We start from the raw sequence: 23,982 nt of genomic DNA on the forward strand, positions 1-23,982 counted from the left end.
TATCTTTCCCTTATACCTGATGTCTGTGGAGGCTCCAATCCTGGTTTTGGCTCACAATCACTGATGGAAATCACTGACCAAAACACTGACGTGTGACTGAGACTTTATATAGCGTTCAAATCCAGAGCTGCATTCAGACTTCTGCTCGTTGCACTTGGAACGCAACTTATTAGAATATATGTTGCATGGAAGGCGCTCTGGATGTAACGGAAGCATAAGACATGATGTAACCCAGGATCTGTACAAGTAGAGTCATGTACAGTGGATATAAAAAGTCTACACACCCCTGTTAAAATGTCAGGTTTCTGTGATCTAAAAAAAATGAGACAAAGATAAATCATTTCAGAACTTTTTCCACCTTTAATGTGACCTATAAACTGTACAACTCAATTGAAAAACAAACTGAAATTTTTTAGGTGGAGGGAAGAAAACAAAAAAGAACTAAAATAATGTGGTTGCATAAGTGTGCACACCCTCTTATAACTGGGGATGTAGCTATGTTCAGAATTAGGCCTCATGCACACGACAGTATTTTTTCACGGTCTGCAAAACGGGGTTCTGTTGGTCCGTGATCCGTGACCGTTTTTTCGTCCGTGGGTTTTCCTTGATTTTTGGAGGATCCACGGACAAAACGGATCCGTCCTGACTTACAATGAAAGTCAATGTGGACGGATCCGTTTGACGTTGACACAATATGGTGCAATTGCAAACGGATCCGTCCCCATTGACTTTCAATGTAAAGTCAGGAGTTAATATACCATAGGATCAGAGTTTTCTCCAATCCGATGGCATATTTTAACTTGAAGCGTCCTCATCACCATGGGAACGCCTCTATGTTAGAATATACCAGTGTTTCCCAACCAGTGTGCCTCCAGCTGTTGCAAAACTACAACTCCCAGCATGCCCGGACAGCCTTTGGCTGTGCTGGGAGTTGTAGTTTTGCAACAGCTGGAGGCACACTGGTTGGGAAACACTGGAATATACCATCGGATTTGAGTTACATCGTGAAAACTCATATCCGACAGTATATTCTAACACAGAGGCGTTCCCATGGTGATGGGGACGCTTCTAGTTAGAATATACTAAGAAGTGTGTACATGACTGCCCCCTGCTGCCTGGCAGCACCCGATCTCTTACAGGGGGCTGTGATCAGCACAATTAACCCCTCAGGTGCCGCACCTGAAGGGGTTAATTGTGCGTATCATAGCCCCCTGTAAGAGATCAGGGGCTGCCAGGCAGCAGGGGGCAGACCCCCTCCCTCCCCAGTTTTAATTTCATTGGTGGCCAGTGTGCGGCCCCCCCCGGCCCCCCCTCCCACCCTCTATTGTATTAATATCTTTGGTGGCCAGTGCGGCCCCCCCGGCCCCCCTCCCTCCCTTTATTGTATTATCATTGGTGGCAGTGTGCGGCCCCCCCCCGATTGTATTAATATCATTGGTGGCCAGTGTGCGGCCTCCCCCCCCCTTTTCCGATCATTTGTGGCAGCGGAGAGTTCCGATCGGAGTCCCAGTTTAATTGCTGGGGCTCCGATCGGTAACCATGGCAACCAGGACGCTACTGCAGTCCTGGTTGCCCTGGTTACTTAGCAATATTAGAAGCATCATACTTACCTGCTGCGCTGTCTGTGACCGGCCGGGAGCTCCTCCTACTGGTAAGTGACAGGTCTGTGCGGCGCATTGCTTAATGATCTGTCACTTACCAGTAGGAGGAGCTCCCGGCCGGTCACAGACAGCGCAGCAGGTAAGTATGATGCTTCTAATATTGCTAAGTAACCATGGCAACCAGGACTGCAGTAGTGTCCTGGTTGCCATGGTTACCGATCGGAGCCCCAGCGATTAAACTGGGACTCCGATCGGAACTCTCCGCTGCCACCAATGATCGGGGGGGAGGGGGGTGGGAGGCCACACACTGGCCACCAATCATATTAATACAGGGGAGGGGGGCCGGGGGGGCACACTGGCCACCAATGATATAACAATAAAGGGAGGGAGGGGGGTCCGGGGGGGCCGCACACTGGCCACCAATGATAATACAATAAAGGGAGGGAGGGGGCGCACTGGCCACCAATGATATTAATACAATAGAGGGAGGGGGGGGCCGGGGGGGGGGGGGCCGCCCTGGCCACCAATGAAATTAAAACTGGGGAGGGAGGGGGGTCTGCCCCCTGCTGCCTGGCAGCCCCTGATCTCTTACAGGGGGCTATGATACGCACAATTAACCCCTTCAGGTGCGGCACCTGAGGGGTTAATTGTGCTGATCACAGCCCCCGGTAAGAGATCGGGTGCTGCCAGGCAGCAGGGGGCAGTCATGTACACAGTTCGTAGTATATTCTAACTAGAAGCGTCCCCATCACTATGGGAACGCCTCTGTGTCAGAATATACTGTCGGATATGAGTTTTCACGTAGTGAAAACTCAGCTCTGAAAAAGCTTTTATGCAGACGGATCTTCGGATCCATCTGTATGAAAGTAGCCTACGGACACGGATCACGGACACGGATGCCAATCTTGTGTGCATCTGTGTTTTTTTCACGGACCCATTGACTTGAATGGGTCCGTGAACCGTTGTCCGTCAAAAAAATAGGACAGGTCTTATTTTTTTGACGGACAGGATACAAACGGTGCATTTACCGAGTTTTCAACGGACCCATTAAAAAGTCAATGGGTCCGCAGAAAATCACGGAAAACGGAACAACGGCCACGGGTGCACACAACGGTCGTGTGCATGAGGCCTTAAAGAGGACCTTTCACCAGAATAAAGTATCTAAACTGACAATGCAGACGTGTAGAGCGGCGCCCAGGGATCTCCCTGCACTTACTGTTATCCCCGGGCGCCGTTCCGTTCTCCGGTTATAGCCTCTGGTATGTTCATAGTTAGGCTCCACCCAGGGGAACCTGCTGGCGTCTCTTTCTCCTATGCTGTAGCGCTGGCCAATCGCCGCGCTCAGCTCATCAAGTGGAGAAAATATGGCACAACAGTGACATTACCAAAACTGGACGTCCCTCCAAAATTGATGAAAAGCCGAGAAGAAAACTGGAATGGGAGGCTACCAAGAGGCCTACAGCAACATTAAAGGAGCTGCAAGAATATCTGGCAAGTACTGGCTGTGTGGTACACGTGACAACAATCTCCCGTATTCTTCATATGTCTGGGCTATGGGGTAGAGTGGCAAGACGAAAGCCATTTCTTACGAAGAAAAACATCCAAGACGGGCTACATTTTGCAAAAACACATCTGAAGTCTCCCAAAAGCATGTGGGAAAAGGTGTTATGGTCTGATGAAACCAAGGTTGAACTTTTTGGCCATAATTCCAAAAGATATATTTGGTGCAAAAGCAACACTGCACATAACCAAAAGAACACCATACCCACAGTAAAGCATGGTGGTGGCAGCATCATGTTTTGGGGCTGTTTTTCTTCAGCTGGAACTGGGGCCTTAGTTGAGCTAGAGGGAATTATGAACAGTTCCAAATACCAGTCAATATTGGCACAAAACCTTCAGGCTTCTGCTAGAAAGCTGAACATGAAGAGGAACTTTATTTTTCAGCATGACAACGACCCAAAGCATACATCCAAATCAACAAAGGAATGGCTTCACCAGAAGAAGATTAAAGTTTTGGAATGGCCCAGCCAGAGCCCAGCCCTGAACCCAGGGCTGTGCACAGGAGATGCCCTCGCAATCTGACAGATTTGGAGTGTTTTTACAAAGAAGAGTGGGCAAATCTTGCCAAGTCAAAATGTGCCATGCTGATAGACTCATACCCAAAAAGACTGAGTGCTGTAATAAAATCAAAAGGTGCTTCAACAAAGTATTAGATTAAGGGTGTGCACACTTATGCAATCATATTTTATTTTTATATATTTTCTTCCCTCTACCTAAAAGATTTCAGTTTGTTTTTCAATTGAGTTGTACAGTTTATAGGTCACATTAAAGATAGGGGTGAGTAGACTTTTTATATCCACTGTATGTGGAGAGCTACCCAATATATTTTATATATATATATATATATATATATATATATATATATATATATATAAAAACAAACACACACACCGTATTTCTGTAGATGGTTATTTAGAAAAGCCCCTCCCCTTGCCATTATTCACTTTTTCAACACACAAGGCCACATCTTGAGTTTTATATCTCTTTATATTTGTAAAAGGTCTGAATAGAGCAGATGATGCCAGTAAAGCAATTAAACAGAGACGCTGAGCAAGACATTGCCACAAAATTATGAGAAGTGTATAACATTTGAAAGCTACAATATCCTACAGTATCCTACAAGTGGAGATGAAGTCGTCCAAGACTAAGGCAGCAATGGCAGATGAGGCTAAACGATGCTCCACAACCTAAGCGTGTTATCAGTAACCCAAAGATGCCCATTCGAATACTGCCACCAGCCAAGATTATTTGTGCCATGGGGGAAGCTGCAGGGGCCTGTGCAGACAGGAGGCACGATCTGATTGTGGATCCAACTTACTTCTCGTAGGCCATGATGTCCACCTCTCCTATAAGGGAGCAGTAAACAAGATATTGACTTTCTTGAGATGATATGGACCAATTTGAGAAGGGGGCCCCTGTTTGATGCTAGCAACACCCCCTTTTCCCCTTCATGGGTCATGGTACCATCTGTTAGGTAGCTCTCATTCCTGTCCCATGTGGAAGAGTAGGGCCTCATGACCCTCAGCCGAATATCCTGTGCCTTGTTCTGATGCCTGTGAAGAATTCTAAACTGGTTCACTCCATCCAACCTGAACTGAAAGCTACCCCGAAGGGTCATGTTGCAGCTCTGGGTCAAACCCTATGGTACATATATGCACTAACATAAAATCAATTTGCAAACACAAAAACATACTAAGCATTAGTATAAAAGAACTAAACATGCTTTATATGTGGGTTACAATAGTTCACATGGGCAAGACATTGTTATGTGCTACAGTAACCTCCTCCCGAAACCTTCCTGCACTTGATATGTTCTTCACAATATCCTGTTTTCCGATATTACACAGCCTGGATGGTGCCCAGATCTTAAAAGGTTCTGGACCTGATTCCTTGCTCTATTTTCTATTGATGCTCATTCATATGGCAGGCTGTTCTTATATTTGCTAATACTTTACACCTTTTTGGAAAGACACATTCAGAATTTAGTCTTGGTTCACCTACAAAATCCAAGGATCAAAGAACTTTTATCATCCGTTCAGCCATAGAAAAACTCACTGGTAATTTGTAGAGAACTTTCCACAAGAACTTGTTAACTTAAGATTAGATATTGGTTCCTTAATTAGTTCTCTGGTCAGTCTTGTAAAAGTCAAAGTTATGCCATGCTAGATTATCAGGATGCTAAATTAAAGGCAGTTCCTTGTATATTAATTGGGCAAGGTGGTTAGGAGTTGAATAGTATGCCATTGTGTTGACCTTCATAGATGTAATCAATGGTGGGCAGACCATGGTTGGGAACCAACCAACTTGATCTTCGGTCGCAGCAAATGATGAGATCAATGATAAAATTTTAAAGTTAGGTTTTTTTGTTGCTAGTAAATTCTTGGGTTGTTAAAATCCTAAAACAAGAGGGTTAAATTGGGAAATCCAAATAAAGTCCTGAGTTTCCCAATCCAATTAGTCCATTGGGCAAAGTTTCCAATGCAACAAACTAAGAGGTTCGTTAAAGGCACTAAGCAGGATTGTAGGTAATGCGGTCAGGTGTCTCTTTTTTAGTCCGTTAATAGGGGTACAAAAAGAAGCCTCCTGTATAAGCGTCATAATTCTTCAGGGTAACGGGTCTTCTCACAGGGAATGGTGAGCCTTTGAAGTCCTGGGATTGACAAAATCGGTCTTCTTGTACATAGCCTGGTAGGTCATAAATAGAATAAAGGTTATGATAATCCTAGTACAGTCTCCTTTAAAAGTCAAGGAGAGATCTCTCTATATCAGCAGTTCCAACCTGCAGCTGTTGCAAAACTAATGGCCCCAGCATTCTCTCTCTTCATTAAGATAATGAAAATATGAGTTATGCAGGTATGATACATTTTAATGGCTAACAAAAATAGAAGCAAACACATTACTTAGCAAGCTTTTGAGGCACCATAGGTCTCTTTTCTTGCAGTGCATTGTCACATTTGAATTAGTTGGCACAGTGGCCCACTATTTGCCCCCATATATGCCTGGCTCACCAACTGAGGGCTCCATAAGTGTGTTATGTGAAATCTCCCCATTAACTGACTCAGAAAAGACAGCATAGGTGGCAAGCTGATTAGTGTAATCAGTTTCTTTGAACTGCACAAAAAAGAAGAAACTCCATCTTGGTGAAAGTTTTTGGACTTTAAATGGCGTTTGATATTTTGGAATATATACATTATGTGTGAATGAAGACATGAGTCTAGGGTTTACCCACTGATCTACTGTTTTGGTGCTTCTTTGGGAAACCAATTGTGATGGTCTAGGGTAGGTACTGGAACTGGTACTAATCAAGACTGGTCTTACCTTCTTGTAAGCACTGTGAAGATCCTGGTGGTACCAAAGGTTGTAGAGCACAAGGGAAGATGCTTTTCCAGTCTTCGTGATCATACCACTAAAAGGGGACACAAACAAAAGTGTACTTTTTTAGTTTCTTTATTAGAGATTTGTGGAACCACATGGTTTGCGAATGGACAAAGGTTCTGTCCCATTCTGTGCACTCATTAGCATGTGCCATGGTTGTGGTAGTGTGCAGCGTCCCTCATCCTCACTTTGGTCTATATAACAGAGACAGCCCAATGGTGCTCCAAAGCCCATGCTTTCCTCATTGAATCGAGAAAATTCTTCATTGTCTCTACAACTTTACCAAAAAGGGAGAAGGAAACTAAACCAGAGAAGGTTTCTATTAACATTCTCTTGAGCCCAAAATGGGAAGTTATGAGTCTAACCTGTGGAAAGGGCCCGAACCTTGCATGCCCTGGCTCACCTGTCACTATTGCTGATGTCTATCAGCTTGTTGATGCCCCCATTTTGCAACAGCATCCTGGCGTTGTTAGAGCTATTGCAAATCAGGTTGTTTAGTATGTAGCAGATAGATGCAGTAGTCTCATTTGCGATGTTGGAGTCCGGTACACGGTCTGGTAGCTCTCTCACCAGGTCGGCCATTAGTTCCTTGGCTGGAAAATAGAGAATGGAAATTTATAAATGTCCATAAAGCCAAATAATAGTCATAGATTGTCAAAAATTTGAAGGAGACACCAATGACCAGAGGTCTCTGGCCTCTATCAAACATTAGGGACATAGGAAGACAGGCACTCTGTATGAGGTCACCAGCAGATATCAACAAAGGACAAGGGATAGTGTGTATATGATAAAAACTATATTTATTTGGGTAGTAATAAAAACGTTATCAATATAGGTCACTCCCAATGTACAGGGAGAGGAGTGGGTGGTGTAAAATAACCGCTTCCCAGGGCTTGGATAACCATACGCGTTTCGAAGGATCGCAGCCTTCTTCATCAGTGGCTGCTGATGAAGAAGGCTGCAATCCTTCGAAACGCGTATGGTTATCCAAGCCCTGGGAAGCGCTTCCAAACTTCCCTGCACCATCAGGCTGCCTCCATCCATTGACAACACTGGGACCTAAAGCGCCCGAAAAAAAGCGCGCGCTAAACTGCCGCACGTGGCAAGAATGCCAGACACAGTCAGCAGCCCTCTGACCGGAGGAAAAGACAGCAACATTCGCATCAACAGACCGATCCACAAACAGCAGCCCTTCACGGTCATCGCATCCATCTGCAACCGCGCTGCCGGGCCCGTCTATCCATAACCGCACTAAGCATCCACAGCACACAGAGGATCCTGCGCGGAGACACCCACATAGAAGAACCGACGATCCTCCAGAAAGGTAACAGCGACCAGATTTGCTGATTTCAACTGATTCGCTGAAAATAACTTTCGCATAGCTGTGTATACACATACATCGGATCTGGAATGCTGCTGATATCCTTTTAAACCTGTCACAACTTAGATCTTTGTACTAACTTTTTACTTATTTTAATCAACTGAATCCATCTCAGACTATTGACTATATTTGTCTAATATTTAAAGTTCTACATACCATGATTCTGGACTTATAGCCCAATACAGGGTGTTTTATCATCATATTTTCACATTATTTTTCTTTATTCATTTATCCATTTTACACCACCCACTCCTCTCCCTGTACATTGGGAGTGACCTATATTGATAACGTTTTTATTACTACCCAAATAAATATAGTTTTTATCATATACACACTATCCCTTGTCCTTTGTTGATATCTGCTGGTGACCTCATATAGAGTGCCTGTCTTCCTATGTTCCTATACGCCTGCCTTTTCTGACTGGGTGAGTCAGCTTAGACATGTGCACCTTGCATATTGCCCACACAGGAGAGCCACCGTATTCCCTCCAAACTCTATCAAACATTGTCTTCAATAATAAAAAAGAAGATGGGACAAGTCAGGTTTTTCATTCTGTTCCTTTATTTCTCCTGAGATATTGTGCCTGAAGTGTCCTCAATGGTACTTACCAATATCATTTTGTAGGGAGGAATTACGGGACAGATTCCTCAGGAGTGAGACAGCTGTTCTCTTTACCCCGGGCTCATTTACAAACAACATGTTTCGGATGTGTTGAAGGCCGCTCTCCTTTCGGACGATGGTCTGAGCCACAGAGAATGGAATCTGTCCAAAAAAGAAGTACGCAAACCAAATTAATTGATTCAAAGTATATTGTCATCTCAGGTGGGTATTGCTTGGGTTATGTGCACACTTGGTTTCATTTATGGCAAGGACATGCAACTCCGCTTTGTAAAATTCATCAGGCTCAGGTGAGCAACCATTGGGGAGAAGGGTTTGTGTCCAGGAGCATGGTGGCAGCATGGTATACAGTTAACATACAGTTTTCCAGCCAAGATGTCTAGGACAGCACATTTACCATGGATCATACATCTGCTCTCCTCCAGTAACCTCTTGGACCCAAGTCTTTCTGGCTGGATTGTCATTTGCCCCTGACATACAATAACAGGTCTAACTAAATGCAATAGCATCACAATTAGACAGCTGCAACATTTTTGTACTGTCCTGAATGCCCAGAGTCAGAGGAGTTAAAGGGCATCTGTCAGTAGATTTGTATCTATGAAACTGGGAGACCTATTGCATGTGTGCTTTGGTAGCTGAAGGCTGGTCCCATGTTCATATGTGCTGGCATTGCTAGAAAAATGACATTTTAATATATGTAAATGAGACTCTAGGTGCAACAGGGGCGTTGTCATTACTCCTAGAGACTAAGCTCTCTCTGCAACTGTTGCACCCTTTGCACTTTGATTGACAGGGCCAGGTGTGATGATGTTTACACTGTCTGGCCCTGTCAATCAAAGTGCAGAGGCCGCAGCAGTTGCAGGGAATGCTTGCACATAAGAACATGGGACCAACACAGATGCCTTCAGCTGCCAAGTGCGCATACAACAGGTCAGTCTGTTTCGAAGGTACAAATCTGCTGACAGATGCCCTTTAAGGTATGAAGTGATAAGTCAAAACAAAAATGATTGGAAGAGGACCTAAAATGTGATTAAAAAGTATTCCCTACTGCCTGTATACACCATGCCATGCTTATATTTTCAGCTGCTAGGGATGAATGTGGTGCACTTAAAATTTTTGGCGCCACAAACATGAGGAGTTGCTGATAAGATTGAAAGAAAAAAAAACCTGAGCCTTGTTATATCCTTTTTTATTTATTTTCCTTTTTGAGTCACCTTGAAAGAATGCCTTTTTAACAGATGCTGACATAACACAAACAAAGCCTCTCTGTATTTCGCAGTACCCCCCTATTAACCCCTGACCCTGGTTCTGGTAGTTAGAATAGAGAAACATCCCAATAACAGTGGCAGGGGTCAATAGCGTGATTGAAGGTTAAACCCCTAGTAAGAAAAACATTCTAGACAAAAGAGGACAAAGGACAGAACATCTATAAAACTGCCTCCTCTGTGTTAGACATAACAATATTCACCAGAAAATGGACAGTTTAGAGGAGCATCCTCTATATGATTATATACAAGATGTATAACTTATACCAGCTGTACATATATAATTATATACAGAAGATGCCCAGGTTATACCAGCATGCTCCATATCACTATATAAAAGAAGATGTATAACTTATACCAGCTGTACATATATAATTATATACAGAAGATGCCCAGGTTATACCAGCATGCTCCATATCATTATATAAAAGAAGATGTATAACTTATAGCAGCTGTACATATATAATTATATACAGAAGATGCCCAGGTTATACCAGCATGCTCCATATCACTATATACAAGAAGATGTATAACTTATACCAACTATACATATATAATTATATACAAGATGATGTATAACGCATACCAGCTGTACATATATAATTATATACAGTAGATGCCCAGGTTATACCAGCATGGTTCATATCACTATATACAAGATGTATAACGTATACCAGCTGTACATATATAATTATATACAGAAGATGCCCAGGTTATACCAGCATGATCTATATCACTATATACAAGAAGATGTATAACCTATACCAGCTGTACATATATAATTATATACAGAAGATGCCCAGGTTATACCAGCATGCTCCATATAACTATATACAAGAAGATATATAACTTATACCAGCTATACATATATAATTATATACAGAAGATACCCAGGTTATACCAGCATGCTCCATATAACTATGTACAAGAAGATGTATAACGTATACCAGCTGTACATATATAATTATATACAGAAGATGCCCAGGTTATACCAGCATGCTCCATATCACTATATACAAGTAGATGTATAACTTATACCAGCTGTACATATATAATTATAGACAGAAGATGCCCAGGTTATACCAGCATGCTCCATATCACTATATACAAGAAGATGTATAACGTATACCAGCTGTACATATATAATTATATACAGAAGATGCCCAGGTTATACCAATATGCTCCATATCACTATATACAAGAAGATGTATAACTTATACCAGATGTACATATATAAATATATACAGAAGATGCCCAGGTTATACCAACATGATCTATATCACTATATACAAGATGTATAACTTATACCAGCTATACATATATAATTATATACAGAAGATACCCAGGTTATACCAGCATGATCTATATCACTATATACAGGAAAAAGCCTATGTCATAGCAGATAAATGTGTATTTAATATATGCTTCCATCAATCAATTTTTTTTAATGTTATATACTTCTCATACCCAGAAATTTATGCATTTGCACTTTGAAAAGTTTATAAGAGATTTCCCACATTATCCCCCTGATTTACGTTCCTCTCTTACACTTATTTTGTGGTTTTGTGATCCTCTCGGTGACAGCAGTTCCTAAAAAAAATTTACATTCACTGTCACTAAGGACAAAGAAAACAGGATTCATCACCTAGCAGTAAAACAAGATAGCTCACAGGTCTGCTAATGCAGCCAGATTACGGTATCACACATGACAGGCTTGGATACACAGCTCAGCAGACAGTATCACACATGATAGGCACAGATACACAGCTCAGATGTGCACTCTTTAGCAGCTCCTGAACACTTTGATACATACCAGCCCGTTTCCAGCTGTAAGGTTCTGGAGAGACCCCAGTGATGCCTCTTGGGTGTAATTCCGAGAGCTTTTTGCAATAAGTGATAAGTAAAGCCGAACCAGTTTGGAGCTCCATAAACATTCCATCCCTTTGGGGTTACTGGTTTCCTCAGCAATAGGGACTTCTGTCCAGTCCTGTGGGCAGAATGAAAGTTATATAAATATATAGAACTAGAATTTTCTCAATATGTACACTCATTGACAAAAATAACACACCAAGGAGGAGTTGTTGTAATGGAATGAAACTTTCTGTGTAAATGTGAAAACTCTACGATTGAAAGGAGGCTTTAGTACCCTGTTGGGCCGCCTTTCGCCTGGATACAAGATGAGATATGGTTGGACATGGAGGAATACAGGTTCAGTACGGTATTCTGTGGCACATTTGCCCACAGATTCTTCATCTGAGCCTGTAGTTCCTGCACACTAGTAGGTTGCTGAAGTTTGTGTCCTAGCTGGCGCCATAAATTCTCGCTTGGTGACTGGGCAGGCCATGGAAGTGTTGCAATCTGGTGGACACATTCCTGGGAAACCCTTGATGTGTCAGGCAACACATGTGGCCGCAGGATGTTCTGTACATATCACTGAGATGTTGGTGTCCCTCGTGTCAAAACGAGAGGTGACTGACTGTTGTATACAATGGCTCTCCAGATCATCACACCAGTAGTGGGGGCAGTGTATCGCTCCACAAGCAGGATTGAAGCACTCACAATGAGGCCTCCATACTCAAACCCGACATCATGGGATTCCAAACTAGAACCGTATCGTCTTTAGTAAAAATCCAGGTTCTGTCTGTAACAGTCCAGGTTTCTCATTCATAACACAAATGCAAACAAAGGTGACGATGGCTGGCTGACAATGGCAGGATACAAAATGGGCACCGTGACACCAAATGTCCTTCTGCTAAGCACCAGAAAATGGTGTGTAATGAAGGTGCTACCTCTGTTTGGGTGGTGGACAATGAAACTGTGAGAGCTGCTTGTATTTGTCGCCAGATCAAATAAATAGTCTCTACTGGTGGTCTGGGCCATCAGGAGCCTGTTCACCTGTGTGTGCATGTCCTCATGTAACCACTGCTCCCAACACTTCCTACCAGCTAGGTCAGAATGGTCTAGATCAGGCATGTCCAAACTGCGGCCCTCCAGTTGTTGCAAAACTACAACTCCCAGCATGCCTGGATAGCTTACAGCTATTAGGGCATGCTGGGAGTTTCTAGTTCGGCAACAGCTGGAGGGCCGCAGTTTGGACATGCCTGGTCTAGATGGTGGGCAAATTGTTGAAAATTACAATCCTGTTTTCTTCAGTCCAATAATGCGCTTCCTCTCAAAGTCTGTTAACTAGGCAAAATGTCTGAGTGCATTGTAGAGGCATGCCTAGTAGTGAATGACCTCTCACCAAGGGGTACACTACCAAAAAGTAGCCTCTGAGAGCCTTTCTATAGGGCAGCGGGGAAGAACTTTTACAACCTCTTGTGGCAAGACCCATAACTTTATGCTGAGCTTTGCAGCTATACTAGCAGAAGGACATTGCTTTGCATGGGTATATTTAATCTATTTCATTTAAATGTTTGTGTGTGTCGTTAAAAGATATTGACAGTATCCCCGATAACAGTGACCTCTACAGCACCCCGCCCCTTAACAATCAACTCCACAGCCCCCCACCCCTTAACACTGACCCCCCCACAGTGCCCCGCCTGCTTAAATGGGATCTCCACAGCAGCCCACCCCCTTAACTTTGACCTTCACAGCAGCCCGCCCCTTTAACAGTGAATTTCACAGCACCCCACTCCCTTGACAGTGACCTCCTCAGGGGTCTGCACCCTTAACAGTGACCTATACAGCACCCCGCCCCTTAACAGTGACCTCCATAGAGGAACGTCCCCTTATCTGTGACCTCCACTGTTCCCTGCCCCCTTAACAGAGACCGCCACAACACCCATCCCTTTGACAGTGACTGCCACAGTACCCCATTCCCTTAACAGTGACCTCCCTCCACAGTACCCTGCCCCGGTAACAGTGACCTCCGCAGTACCCTGCCCCCTTAACAGTAACATCCACAATGAACGCTCCTTTAAAAGTGACCTCCACAGTGCCCGCCCCTTTAACAGTGAGCTCCACAGCAGCTGCTCCTTTAATAGTGGCCCCTGCCCCCTTAACAGTGACCTCCACACCGCCCTGCCCCTAGGGCTACACGACGACGTGTCGTGCAACAATTTTTATAATGATAGGCTATGGTGTCGCACTGCGACATGCTGTGACATGACAGTCGCAAAAAATCTATCCAAGATGGATTTTTCTGTGACTGTCGCGTCACAGTCGCAGCATAATGGTTCCAATAGCCAAAGGCTATCAAAATTCAGTTTTTGGCCTCAATTATAACTCTTTAAATTATAACCTTAATTTTTTCTCTTAATAAGATATGAACCAAAAAGTGCTCTAGTGAGTTAAAAGTTTCAGCCTGCACCTAGTCGTGCTTTTATATTTTATATATAGTGAGGGTATTTTATTCATACCCTTTCACTAAACTGGATTGTTTCTCACCGAGATTGCAGCCAGTTAACCAGAGCGGATCTTTCTACCGCTATTTACATGGGCGGGATATCCGTCTCTCCCCGCAGAGGCAGAGATATATAGTCTATTGTTCTCATCCATCCCTAATTATTTTAGTTGTTTATACCAGATCTTTATCTTATTAAAGTGGTTATACATATTACTGTTAATCATGATTGATGATAAATGATCCATGATCAATGACACGTTCTTACTTTATGATCTTTATTTTTGTTTTTATTTATATGTATGTCATGATTGTGTTTTTACAATTAATCATTCATCATAATTTAGGGATTAAATAATAAATTGGGCTGGCTCACAGTATATTTGCATCCACATTAGTTTATTAACCACCTCCGGACCGCCGAACGCAGCGGCGCGTCCTGGAGGTGGTTGATTGATTCCTCCTGGACGCATATACGCGTCCTCTCGCGAGACGCGAGATTTCGGTCACAGCCGGAAGTTAGAGGAGTATTTCATCAGCAACCTGCCAGCCAATGATCGTTGCTGTCAGGTTGCTGATTTTTAAAAAATCGAATCAGAAGCCATCTAACACCTTATATTTATAAATATAAGGTGTTAAATGGCTTCTGTGCTCCTCTGCTGGTCCTTTTCGTCGGTTGGTTCCAGCAGAGGAGCAGACAAAACTGTGAGTACCCACCAAACACTACACTTAGCCCCAGATCACCCTCCATCACCCCCATCATCCAAATTAACCCCTTGATCGCCCCCTGTCAATCACCTAGTGAAAGGGAAAAAAGTGATCAGTGTAAACTGTCACTTTTTTTTTCTCACTGGTATTGACTTACAGTTTTAGGATAGTTTAGGTCCCTTGGTTAGGTAGTTAGCGTCAGTTAGCGCCCAGCCCACCGCACCGCAGTCACTTATTCGCTGATTAGCGTATCGCTAATCAGCATTTGTACATTTATAGTATCTGTAAGTGATCAAAACTGATCACAGTCAGATCTATAATTGTATTAGTGTCACCTTAGCTCGCCCTCCACCCAAAATGCAGTGTTTGCCCGATCAGGCCTGATCGGTCGCCCACACGTGCGTTCACCCACGCCCGCCCCACCGCAGTGACAAAAAAATTATTATTTTTTGATCACTGCACAATCACTTTACAAGCACTGCGGCGATAAAAAAAAAATCAGTTTTGATATTTTTTATCAATCGCAGCGGCCTCCGGTACTTCGCAAGCCTCCCATTTGTAAGACAGGCTTGCTTTTTTTCTTGGGTAGTCTCAGGGAATACCCCTAAATTTAGTAGTCCAAATGGCAAACAGGGGGTATTCTTCTGAAGAGGCCTACAGGATTCTGACCCAGTCGGATGAGGAATGGGAACCCTCATCTGACGAATCTAGCGGGTCAGAATATGAACCTGTAGAAAGCAGTGGCACTCTGACCCAAAGTTCGGACGAGGAGGTTGAGGTCCCTGATAGCACCAGGCGTACCAGGCCCCGTGTCGCTAGACCACAGGTTGTGCAGGATCCGTTTCAAGAGCAGCAGGGTGGGGCTGGCGCTGTCGGATTACGTGGTGAGGCATACACCAGCAGCGCAGCCCATCCTGGACCTAGTACCAGCACTGCCGTACAACATGGTGAAGTGGCGAGCACCAGAAGGGCAGTTGAAGCTGGTACGGTGGCACGTGCAATAGTTACCCCGTCGCAGCCACTGCAAAGACAGGCCCGTAGAGCCCCTAGAGTCCCTGAGGTGCTGGCAAACCCTGATTGGCAGTCACCAACTTCAGCCGCACCTGTAGTTCCCCATTTCACCGCCCAGTCTGGAGTTCGGGTTGAGACAGCTCAGATCGGTTCGGCCCTGGGATTTTTTGAGCTGTTCTTGACTGCGGAGCTCTTGGACTTAGTCATAGCAGAAACAAATCGGTATGCCACTCAATTTATATCCGCCAACCCGGGAAGCTTTTATGCCCAGCCTTTCCGGTGGAAACCAGTCCAAGTTTCCGAAATTAAAATTTTTCTGTGCCTTCTCCTGAACATGGGCCTGACAAAAAAGCATGAATTGCGGTCATATTGGTCCACGAACCCGATTCATCACATGCCCATGTTCTCTGCTGCTATGTCCAGGACACGTTTTGAGACCATCCTGCGTTTCCTGCACTTTAGCGACAACAGCACCTCTCGTCCCAGAGGCCACCCAGCTTTTGACCGGCTCCACAAAATTCGGCCCCTCATAGACCACTTCAACCAGAAATTTGCAGATTTGTATACCCCCGAGCAAAACATCTGCATAGACGAGTCCCTAATACATTTTACCGGGCGCCTTGGCTTCAAACAATACATCCCAAGCAAGCGTGCCCGGTATGGGGTCAAATTGTATAAGCTCTGTGAAAGGGCCACAGGCTATACCCACAAATTTCGGATCTATGAGGGAAAAGATCAGACCCTGGAGCCGGTCGGTTGCCCTGACTACCTGGGGAGAAGTGGGAAGACAGTCTGGGACTTGGTGTCACCCTTATTTGGCAAGGGGTACCATCTTTATGTGGACAATTTTTACACAAGTGTGTGTGCCCCTCTTCAGGCATTTGTTCCTAGAACAGATTGGCTGCTGTGGCACCGTGCAAACTAGATGCGTGGGCTTCCCCCCAACGGCTCGTTACCACCCGTCTTGCAAGGGGGGAGAGGGCTGCCTTGTGTAACGAAGAACTGCTCGCGGTGAAATGGAGAGACAAGCGTGACATTTACATGCTCTCCTCCATTCACGCAGACACGACAATCCAAATTGAAAGGGCAACCCGTGTCATTGAAAAGCCCCTCTGTGTCCACGACTATAATGCGCTCATGGGAGGGGTGGACTTCAATGACCAGATGTTGGCTCCCTATTTAGTTTCCCGACGCACCAGACGCTGGTATAAGAAGGTGTCTCTATATTTAATTCAATTGGCTGCCTATAATAGTTTTGTTCTCTACAGTAAGGCTGGGAGAACACGATCCTTCCTCAAATTTCAGGAAGAGATCATCGAGAACCTTCTGTATCCAGGAGGTTCCGTGGCCCCAACCACCAGTGTAGTGAGCCGTCTACACGAGCGACATTTCCCCAGTGTCGTTCCTGGTACCTCAAACCAACCGCCACCCCGAAAAAAATGTCGTGTCTGTAGCAGGAGTGGAATAAGGCGTGACACCCGCTATTTCTGTCCTGACTGCCCTGACCACCCTGCCCTATGCTTAGGGGAGTGTTTCCGGAAGTACCACACACAGGTACACCTAGCATAGGGATCACATCTCACAGGACAGGCACACAGGGCTATTAGGGCCCTTTCTCTCACAGCTGCTGCAAACCTCTCCTTTCACCTGGGATAAAGTGCATAATGTACTTCGCCACATCTTTGGGCGATTTGCGCTTTGCACATTGTCCCATGGGGAAGGAGAGGTTTGTTCTATAAAGGTAAAAAAAAGAAAAAAAAAAAAAAGAAATTACCGGTAAGTAAAAAAGTTAACGTTCAGTTGAAAAAGTTAAAGTTTATATGTTCCGTTCAAATTTTATTATAAAGTTAATAAATTTATTGCGTTGCGGCCTGGTTTTTTGTTTAGTTTTTTTTACCTTCCAGGTGGACCAACCAATCGACTAGCTGCAGCACTGATGTGCATTCTGACAGAAGCATTGCGCTGCTGTCAGATTACACAAAAGTCGGTGTATGCGGCGCTGCAAGACGAGATTTCTCCTCTGCAGTAAAAGATACGTTTGCCGAGGCACATGAGCTGAGGAGGTGGCTGTGTTCATATGCTTTGGCAAACACTTTGTATATAAAAAAAACAAAAAAAATCCCGGCAATGATTTATTCATCCACATCGATTGATGTGAATGGAGAAATCTGGTTTGCCAGGGCATACGAGCTAAGTGGGTATGGATGTTGGGCGGAGCTCTTATGTCCTGGCAGACGCCTTTCCCCTCCTTTTTTTTTTTTTGCCAGAGATTTTTTCATCCACATTGATCGATGCGAATGAAGAAATCTGTGCCGTTCATTTTTTCTTTCAGCCCAGAGGCTGAACGGAAAAAAAAAAATCTCATTACCTGTATGCTCAATATAAGGAGAATAGCAGAAACTCCTAATGCTGGCCATACATGTAATGATTGCGGAGACCCTCAAATGCCAGGGCAGTACAAACACCCCACAAATGACCCCATTTTGGAAAGAAGACACCCCAAGGTATTCACTGAGGGGCATATTGAGTCCATGAAAGATTGAAATTTTTGTCCCAAGTTAGCGGAAAAGGAGACTTTGTGAGAAAAAAACAAAACATATCAATTTCCGCTAACTTGTGCCAAAAAATAAAAAATTAGATGAACTCGCCATGCCCCTCATTGAATTCCTTGGGGTGTCTTCTTTCCAAAATGGGGTCACATGTGGGGTATTTATACTGCCCTGGCATTTTAGGGGCCCCAAAGCGTGAGAAGAAGTCTGGTATCCAAATGTCTAAAAATGCCCTCCTAAAAGGAATGTGGGCCCCTTTGCGCATCTAGGCTGCAAAAAAGTGTCACACATGTGGTATCTCCGTACTCAGGAGAAGTTGGGCAATGTGTTTTGGGGTGTCATTTTACATATACCCATGCTGGGTGAGATAAATATCTTGGTCAAATGCCAACTTTGTATAAAAAAATGGGAAAAGTTGTCTTTTGCCAAGATATTTCTCTCACCCAGCATGGGTATATGTAAAATGACACCCCAAAACACATTGCCCAACTTCTCCTGAGTACGGAGATACCACATGTGTGACACTTTTTTGCAGCCTAGGTGGGCAAAGGGGCCCACATTCCAAAGAGCACCTTTAGGATTTCACAGGTCATTTACCTACTTACCACACATTAGGGCCCCTAGAATGCCAGGGCAGTATAACTACCCCACAAGTGACCCAATTTTGGAAAGAAGACACCCCAAGGTATTCCGTGAGGGGCATGGCGAGTTCCTAGAATTTTTTATTTTTTGTCACAAGCGGAAAATGATGATTTTTTTTTTCTTACAAAGTCTCATATTCCACTAACTTGTGACAAAAAATAAAAACTTCCATGAACTCACTATGCCCATCAGCGAATACCTTGGGGTGTCTTCTTTCCAAAATGGGGTCACTTGTGGGGTAGTTATACTGCCCTGGCATTCTAGGGGCCCAAATGTGTGGTAAGTAGTTTGAAATCAAAATCTGTAAAAAATGGCCGGTGAAATCCGAAAGGTGCTCTTTGGAATGTGGACCCCTTTGCCCACCTAGGCTGCAAAAAAGTGTCACACATGTGGTATCTCCGTACTCAGGAGAAGTTGGGCAATGTGTTTTGGGGTGTCATTTTACATATACCCATGCTGGGTGAGAGAAATATCTTGGCAAAAGACAACTTTTCCCATTTTTTTATACAAAGTTGGCATTTGACCAAGATATTTCTCTCACCCAGCATGGGTATATGTAAAATGACACCCCAAAACACATTGCCCAACTTCTCCTGAGTACGGAGATACCACATGTGTGACACTTTTTTGCAGCCTAGGTGGGCAAAGGGGCCCACATTCCAAAGAGCACCTTTCGGATTTAAATTTAGAGAAAAATTTATATATGGATGTCGTTTTTTCTGCAAAATTTTACACCTGAAAGTGAAAAATTTAATTTTTTTGCAAAAAAATCGTTAAATTTCGATTAATAACAAAAAAGTAAAAATGTCAGCAGCAATGAAATACCACCAAATGAAAGCTCTATTAGTGAGAAGAAAAGGAGGTAAAATTCATTTGGGTGGTAAGTTGCATGACCGAGCAATAAACGGTGAAAGTACTGTAGGTCAGAAGTGTAAAAAGTGGCCTGGTCATTAAGGGTGTTTAAGCTATCTATAGGGACTGAGGTGGTTAAATCAGTAATAAAAAATATATATATATATATATATATATATATATATATTTTTTCAAATCCCTTCCCTTTTTTTTTAAATAAAAAAAAACTCTTTTAAAATGCTTGATTAATGCATAACCTTGTTCCTTGTTAATATACACAGATTGCAGAGCTCTGATACATATCAATAAAACTGGAGTACTCCAATAAAAAGTGCGCCCTTTGCTCTAAAAAAATTTGCATGTATATTGAATGAATAACATTAGTTTCTCCGGTACATATTGCGTTCGGCCAATTCGCCAAATCAAGCTAACAATGTTACAGTCATGTATATTTGTTGTTACGTTACCAGTTATTGGAACCTTCCTGGTTCAAAAAATTAATTTTGTACTCACTCCCAATTATTTTTATTTTGATTAAAATTTTTATCTACAGACAACGGGTACCGCCATGGGTACCAGGTTCGCCCCAAGCTACGCCAATATATTTATGGCAGCGTGGTAACAGGATACCATCACCCCGAGGCTTGGGGCGGACCTGGTCCTATGGCGGCGATATATAGACGATATTTCAATAATTTGGGAGGGATCCCACCAATCGTTAGTACAATTCATAGATGAGATCAATGTTAATCAGTATAATTTGAAATTTACACCAAATATTGATTCAGAAACAGTGGAATTTCTAGACCTTAAGATTGAAAAACAACAAGGGACCTTTGTATGTAGCACTTATCAAAAAGAGGTAGCAAAAAATAGCTTTATCCTCAACACAAGCTGTCATCTTCCTGGATGGCTTCTGAATGTGCCATTTAGCCAGTTTAGGTGCCTAAGAAAAAATTGAGAGAGAGGCGCAGACTATGAAAATGCAGTTTTTAACAAAACGATATTCAGAAGAGCTCCTGGATTAATCTATACAGAAGGTAAAACAATTAGATAGAGCATCCTTCTTTAAACCTAAGGAGGGTCCTTTAACCACCCAAAAGGAAGAAATGGCGGCTAAAATGATTCTACTGTTCAATAAAGATTACAAACTAATTAATAATGTTATTCGGAAACATTGGCATTTACTGAAGGCAGATAAAATGTTGGGTACCAAACTTCCAGCTCAACCCCCAATTATTTATACCCGAGCACCTAACTTGGGACTGAAAGTGGCCCCGACAACTAGGCGAAATAAATCAAAACTATGACAACCCCTTGGTCTAATTTAAAAGGCTTTTTCAGATGTGGTTGTTGCCATAATTGCAAGCAAACAAAATTTGAGAGAAACATTAAGGAGGTAGCTTCAACCACAAATGACTTTAAATGGGAAAAAAAAGAAATCCTATCATGCAATAGTTCAGCAGTGATATATCTAATACAGTGCCCATGCACAAAGCAGTATATAGGGCGCACAAAAAGGGCATTTAAAACCAGAATTTCAGAGCACATCAATAATATAAAAAAAGAGTCAGAAACACACCCACTGTCTAAACATTTTAAAATACATCATGCAGGTGATCCCAGGGGGATGAAGTACGGTACATGGCCATCCAATCAGTCAAGGAAGATTGGTGAGGGAGTGATTTTATGGCCAAAATGTCAAGATGTGAATCAAAAAAGATTTTTGAGTTTGGATCTCTGATGCCCTTGGGGCTAAATTCAGAATTGGAAATATTCGGTTTTCTATAATGGGAGGTGGGTGAGGTAGCACAGGAAGTCAATGCCAGGCTGTGTATCAGCGCATTGACTACCCCTGCCCCTTTCCGCCCCCCAGAGTCATCTAAGACAAGTTTTGAAGTTTTGTTTTGTTTTTCTCTTTCTTTCTTTATTCTTATGAACAATTTGGTATTGTAGGTTTATTATGTATCTACAATCGGGAATACAAGCAATAACAAGATAAAGTTGGTAATCAGTTTGCAAATATAAGATTTGTATCCCAGTTTATATTTTGCTAGGCATTCAGAGAGAATGCAAAAATGTCATTAGCATTCAGCTTGCAATGATGGAATTTGAATCCTAGTCCACATTTTACAATATACCCAAAGAGAGTAAAATAGTCATAACCGACAGGTTCCTGTTTAAACACTATATGAATCACTACTGAGGAAGGAACAGTCGTTCCGAAACGCTTCTAGTGTGTATGCGACCCAGCTCTCTGAACGTTTCTCCTGGCAACTATCACTAAAGGACTACGCTGACATACTTTATTTATTGGACTCATATGAACGGAGCCTAAAAGCACAGTCAAACAACATTGGAAGTGACCAGTACGTTGATCGTACCGATAGAACTCTGCTACATTTGAACTCGACACGTGGGACGCCGTGCTGACTAGTGGGACGCCGCGCTGACTCACTCGTGCGAACATTGGGAAGCGAGGCAGGAAAGAAGCGCTGTTTGAGCACGCAACGCCGAGCAGCTGAAAGTTTGCAGACCGTATAAGGACATAATCCTTTGAACCAGGAAGGTTCCAACAACTGGTAACGTAACAACAAATAGTTTTGATTGATGGGGGTCTGAGTGTGGAGAGCCATGCCAAATGCTACAACGAGCAGAGAGAAGCATGAGTATCTTGAGCTCTCCTCACTGCAGAAGACAAGCTCAGTATAAAGTCTATGAGTCAAACTCGTTTCCGTTTCCTGCACACTATGTGAGTAGTGATGGACAAACATCTGCCGGGACGGTTCGCGAACGCGATCGCGCAATCAAATGTTCGCGAACCGCAAGGTCCCATTCATTTTAATGGCAGGCGAACCTGAAAAACCTTCAGTTCATATTTGCAGCCAAGAAATAATTACTAGAAACAAGTAATTATGGCATTATGCTCTTGGCATTCTCTTGATGAGCTTCAAGAGGTAGTCACCTGAAATGGTCTTCCAACAGTCTTGAAGGAGTTCCCAGAGATGCTTAGCACTTGTTGGCCATTTTGCCTTCACTCTGCGGTCCAGCTCACCCCAAACCATCTCGATTGGGTTCAGGTCCGGTGACTGTGGAGGCCAGGTCATCTGGCGCAGCACCCCATTACTCTCCTTCATGGTCAAATAGCCCTTACTTTCAAAGTTTTCCCAATTTTTCAGCTGACTGACTGACCTTCATTTCTTAAAGTAATGATGGCCATTCGTTTTTCTTTACTTAGCTGCTTTTTTCTTGCCATAATACAAATTCTAACAGTCTATTCAGTAGGACTATCAGCTGTGTATCCACCTGACTTCTCCTCAACGCAACTGATGGTCCCAACCCCATTTATAAGGCAAGAAATCCCACTTATTAAACCTGATAGGGCACACCTGTGAAGTGAAAACCATTTCAGGGGACTACCTCTTGAAGCTCATCAAGAGAATGCCAAGAGTGTGCAAAGCAGTAATCAAAGCAAAAGGTGGCTACTTTGAAGAACCTAGAATATGACATATTTTCAGTTGTTTCACACTTGTTTGTTATGTATATAATTCCACATGTGTTAATTCATAGTTTTGATGCCTTCAGTGTGAATGTGGATGCGGACAGCACATTCCGGCCCCATTGAAAATGAATGGGTCTGCACCCTTTCCGCAAAATTGCGGAACGGATGCGGACCCATTTTGCGGACGTGTGAATGGAAAAGATATCCCTCAAAATGAAAATAAATTAAATTATTAAAGTTTAGAAAAAAGCATAGATGTGGTAGGCAATTACAAGTGCTCAGCAGCACTAAATCAGGTGCTTGGCGGCACCAAATCAGAAACCATATGTCCTACCACAATCCGGGGGGTTCCAGTGCACATCCATGAATCCATGAGGCAGAAAACATCTATCCCTGGGCTAGATGATGATGTGGTATTGAAGGACAAGGCGGGCAAAGAACTGCCCCTGATATTGCCGCCCTGATAAGAGCGACCCCATCCGGAACCTTACCCTATATAAAAATGGCCCTAGTAAGCCCCTAGGCCCCTGACTTCCAGGTGATCACTATATAGATCTATGTGTTTTTGACTCA

At 43.4% G+C, this 23,982-nt stretch overlaps 1 protein-coding gene across 3 annotated transcripts in view; it reads right to left on the reverse strand.

The window, feature by feature from the left end:
- Positions 1-5,718: 5,718 nt before the first annotated feature.
- The window catches only part of PKP2 (plakophilin 2), a 132,325-nt gene continuing 114,061 nt past the window's right edge, over positions 5,719-23,982 (reverse strand). For 2 of the 3 annotated variants that reach the window (XM_040435743.1, XM_040435761.1), the window contains exons 9-14: positions 11,614-11,787; positions 11,349-11,390; positions 8,526-8,679; positions 6,940-7,129; positions 6,480-6,567; positions 5,719-5,846 (exon numbers count right to left, since the gene is read on the reverse strand). In XM_040435743.1, the coding sequence (XP_040291677.1) occupies positions 5,784-5,846; positions 6,480-6,567; positions 6,940-7,129; positions 8,526-8,679; positions 11,349-11,390; positions 11,614-11,787 (711 nt within the window). In that variant the 3' untranslated portion in view covers positions 5,719-5,783. The remainder of the gene's footprint in view (positions 5,847-6,479; positions 6,568-6,939; positions 7,130-8,525; positions 8,680-11,348; positions 11,391-11,613; positions 11,788-23,982) is intronic. The other variant, XM_040435752.1, reaches the window with a different exon arrangement.

This window comes from Bufo bufo, chromosome 1 (genome assembly GCF_905171765.1).
Source record: "Bufo bufo chromosome 1, aBufBuf1.1, whole genome shotgun sequence".
Classification (NCBI taxonomy): domain Eukaryota; kingdom Metazoa; phylum Chordata; class Amphibia; order Anura; family Bufonidae; genus Bufo; species Bufo bufo.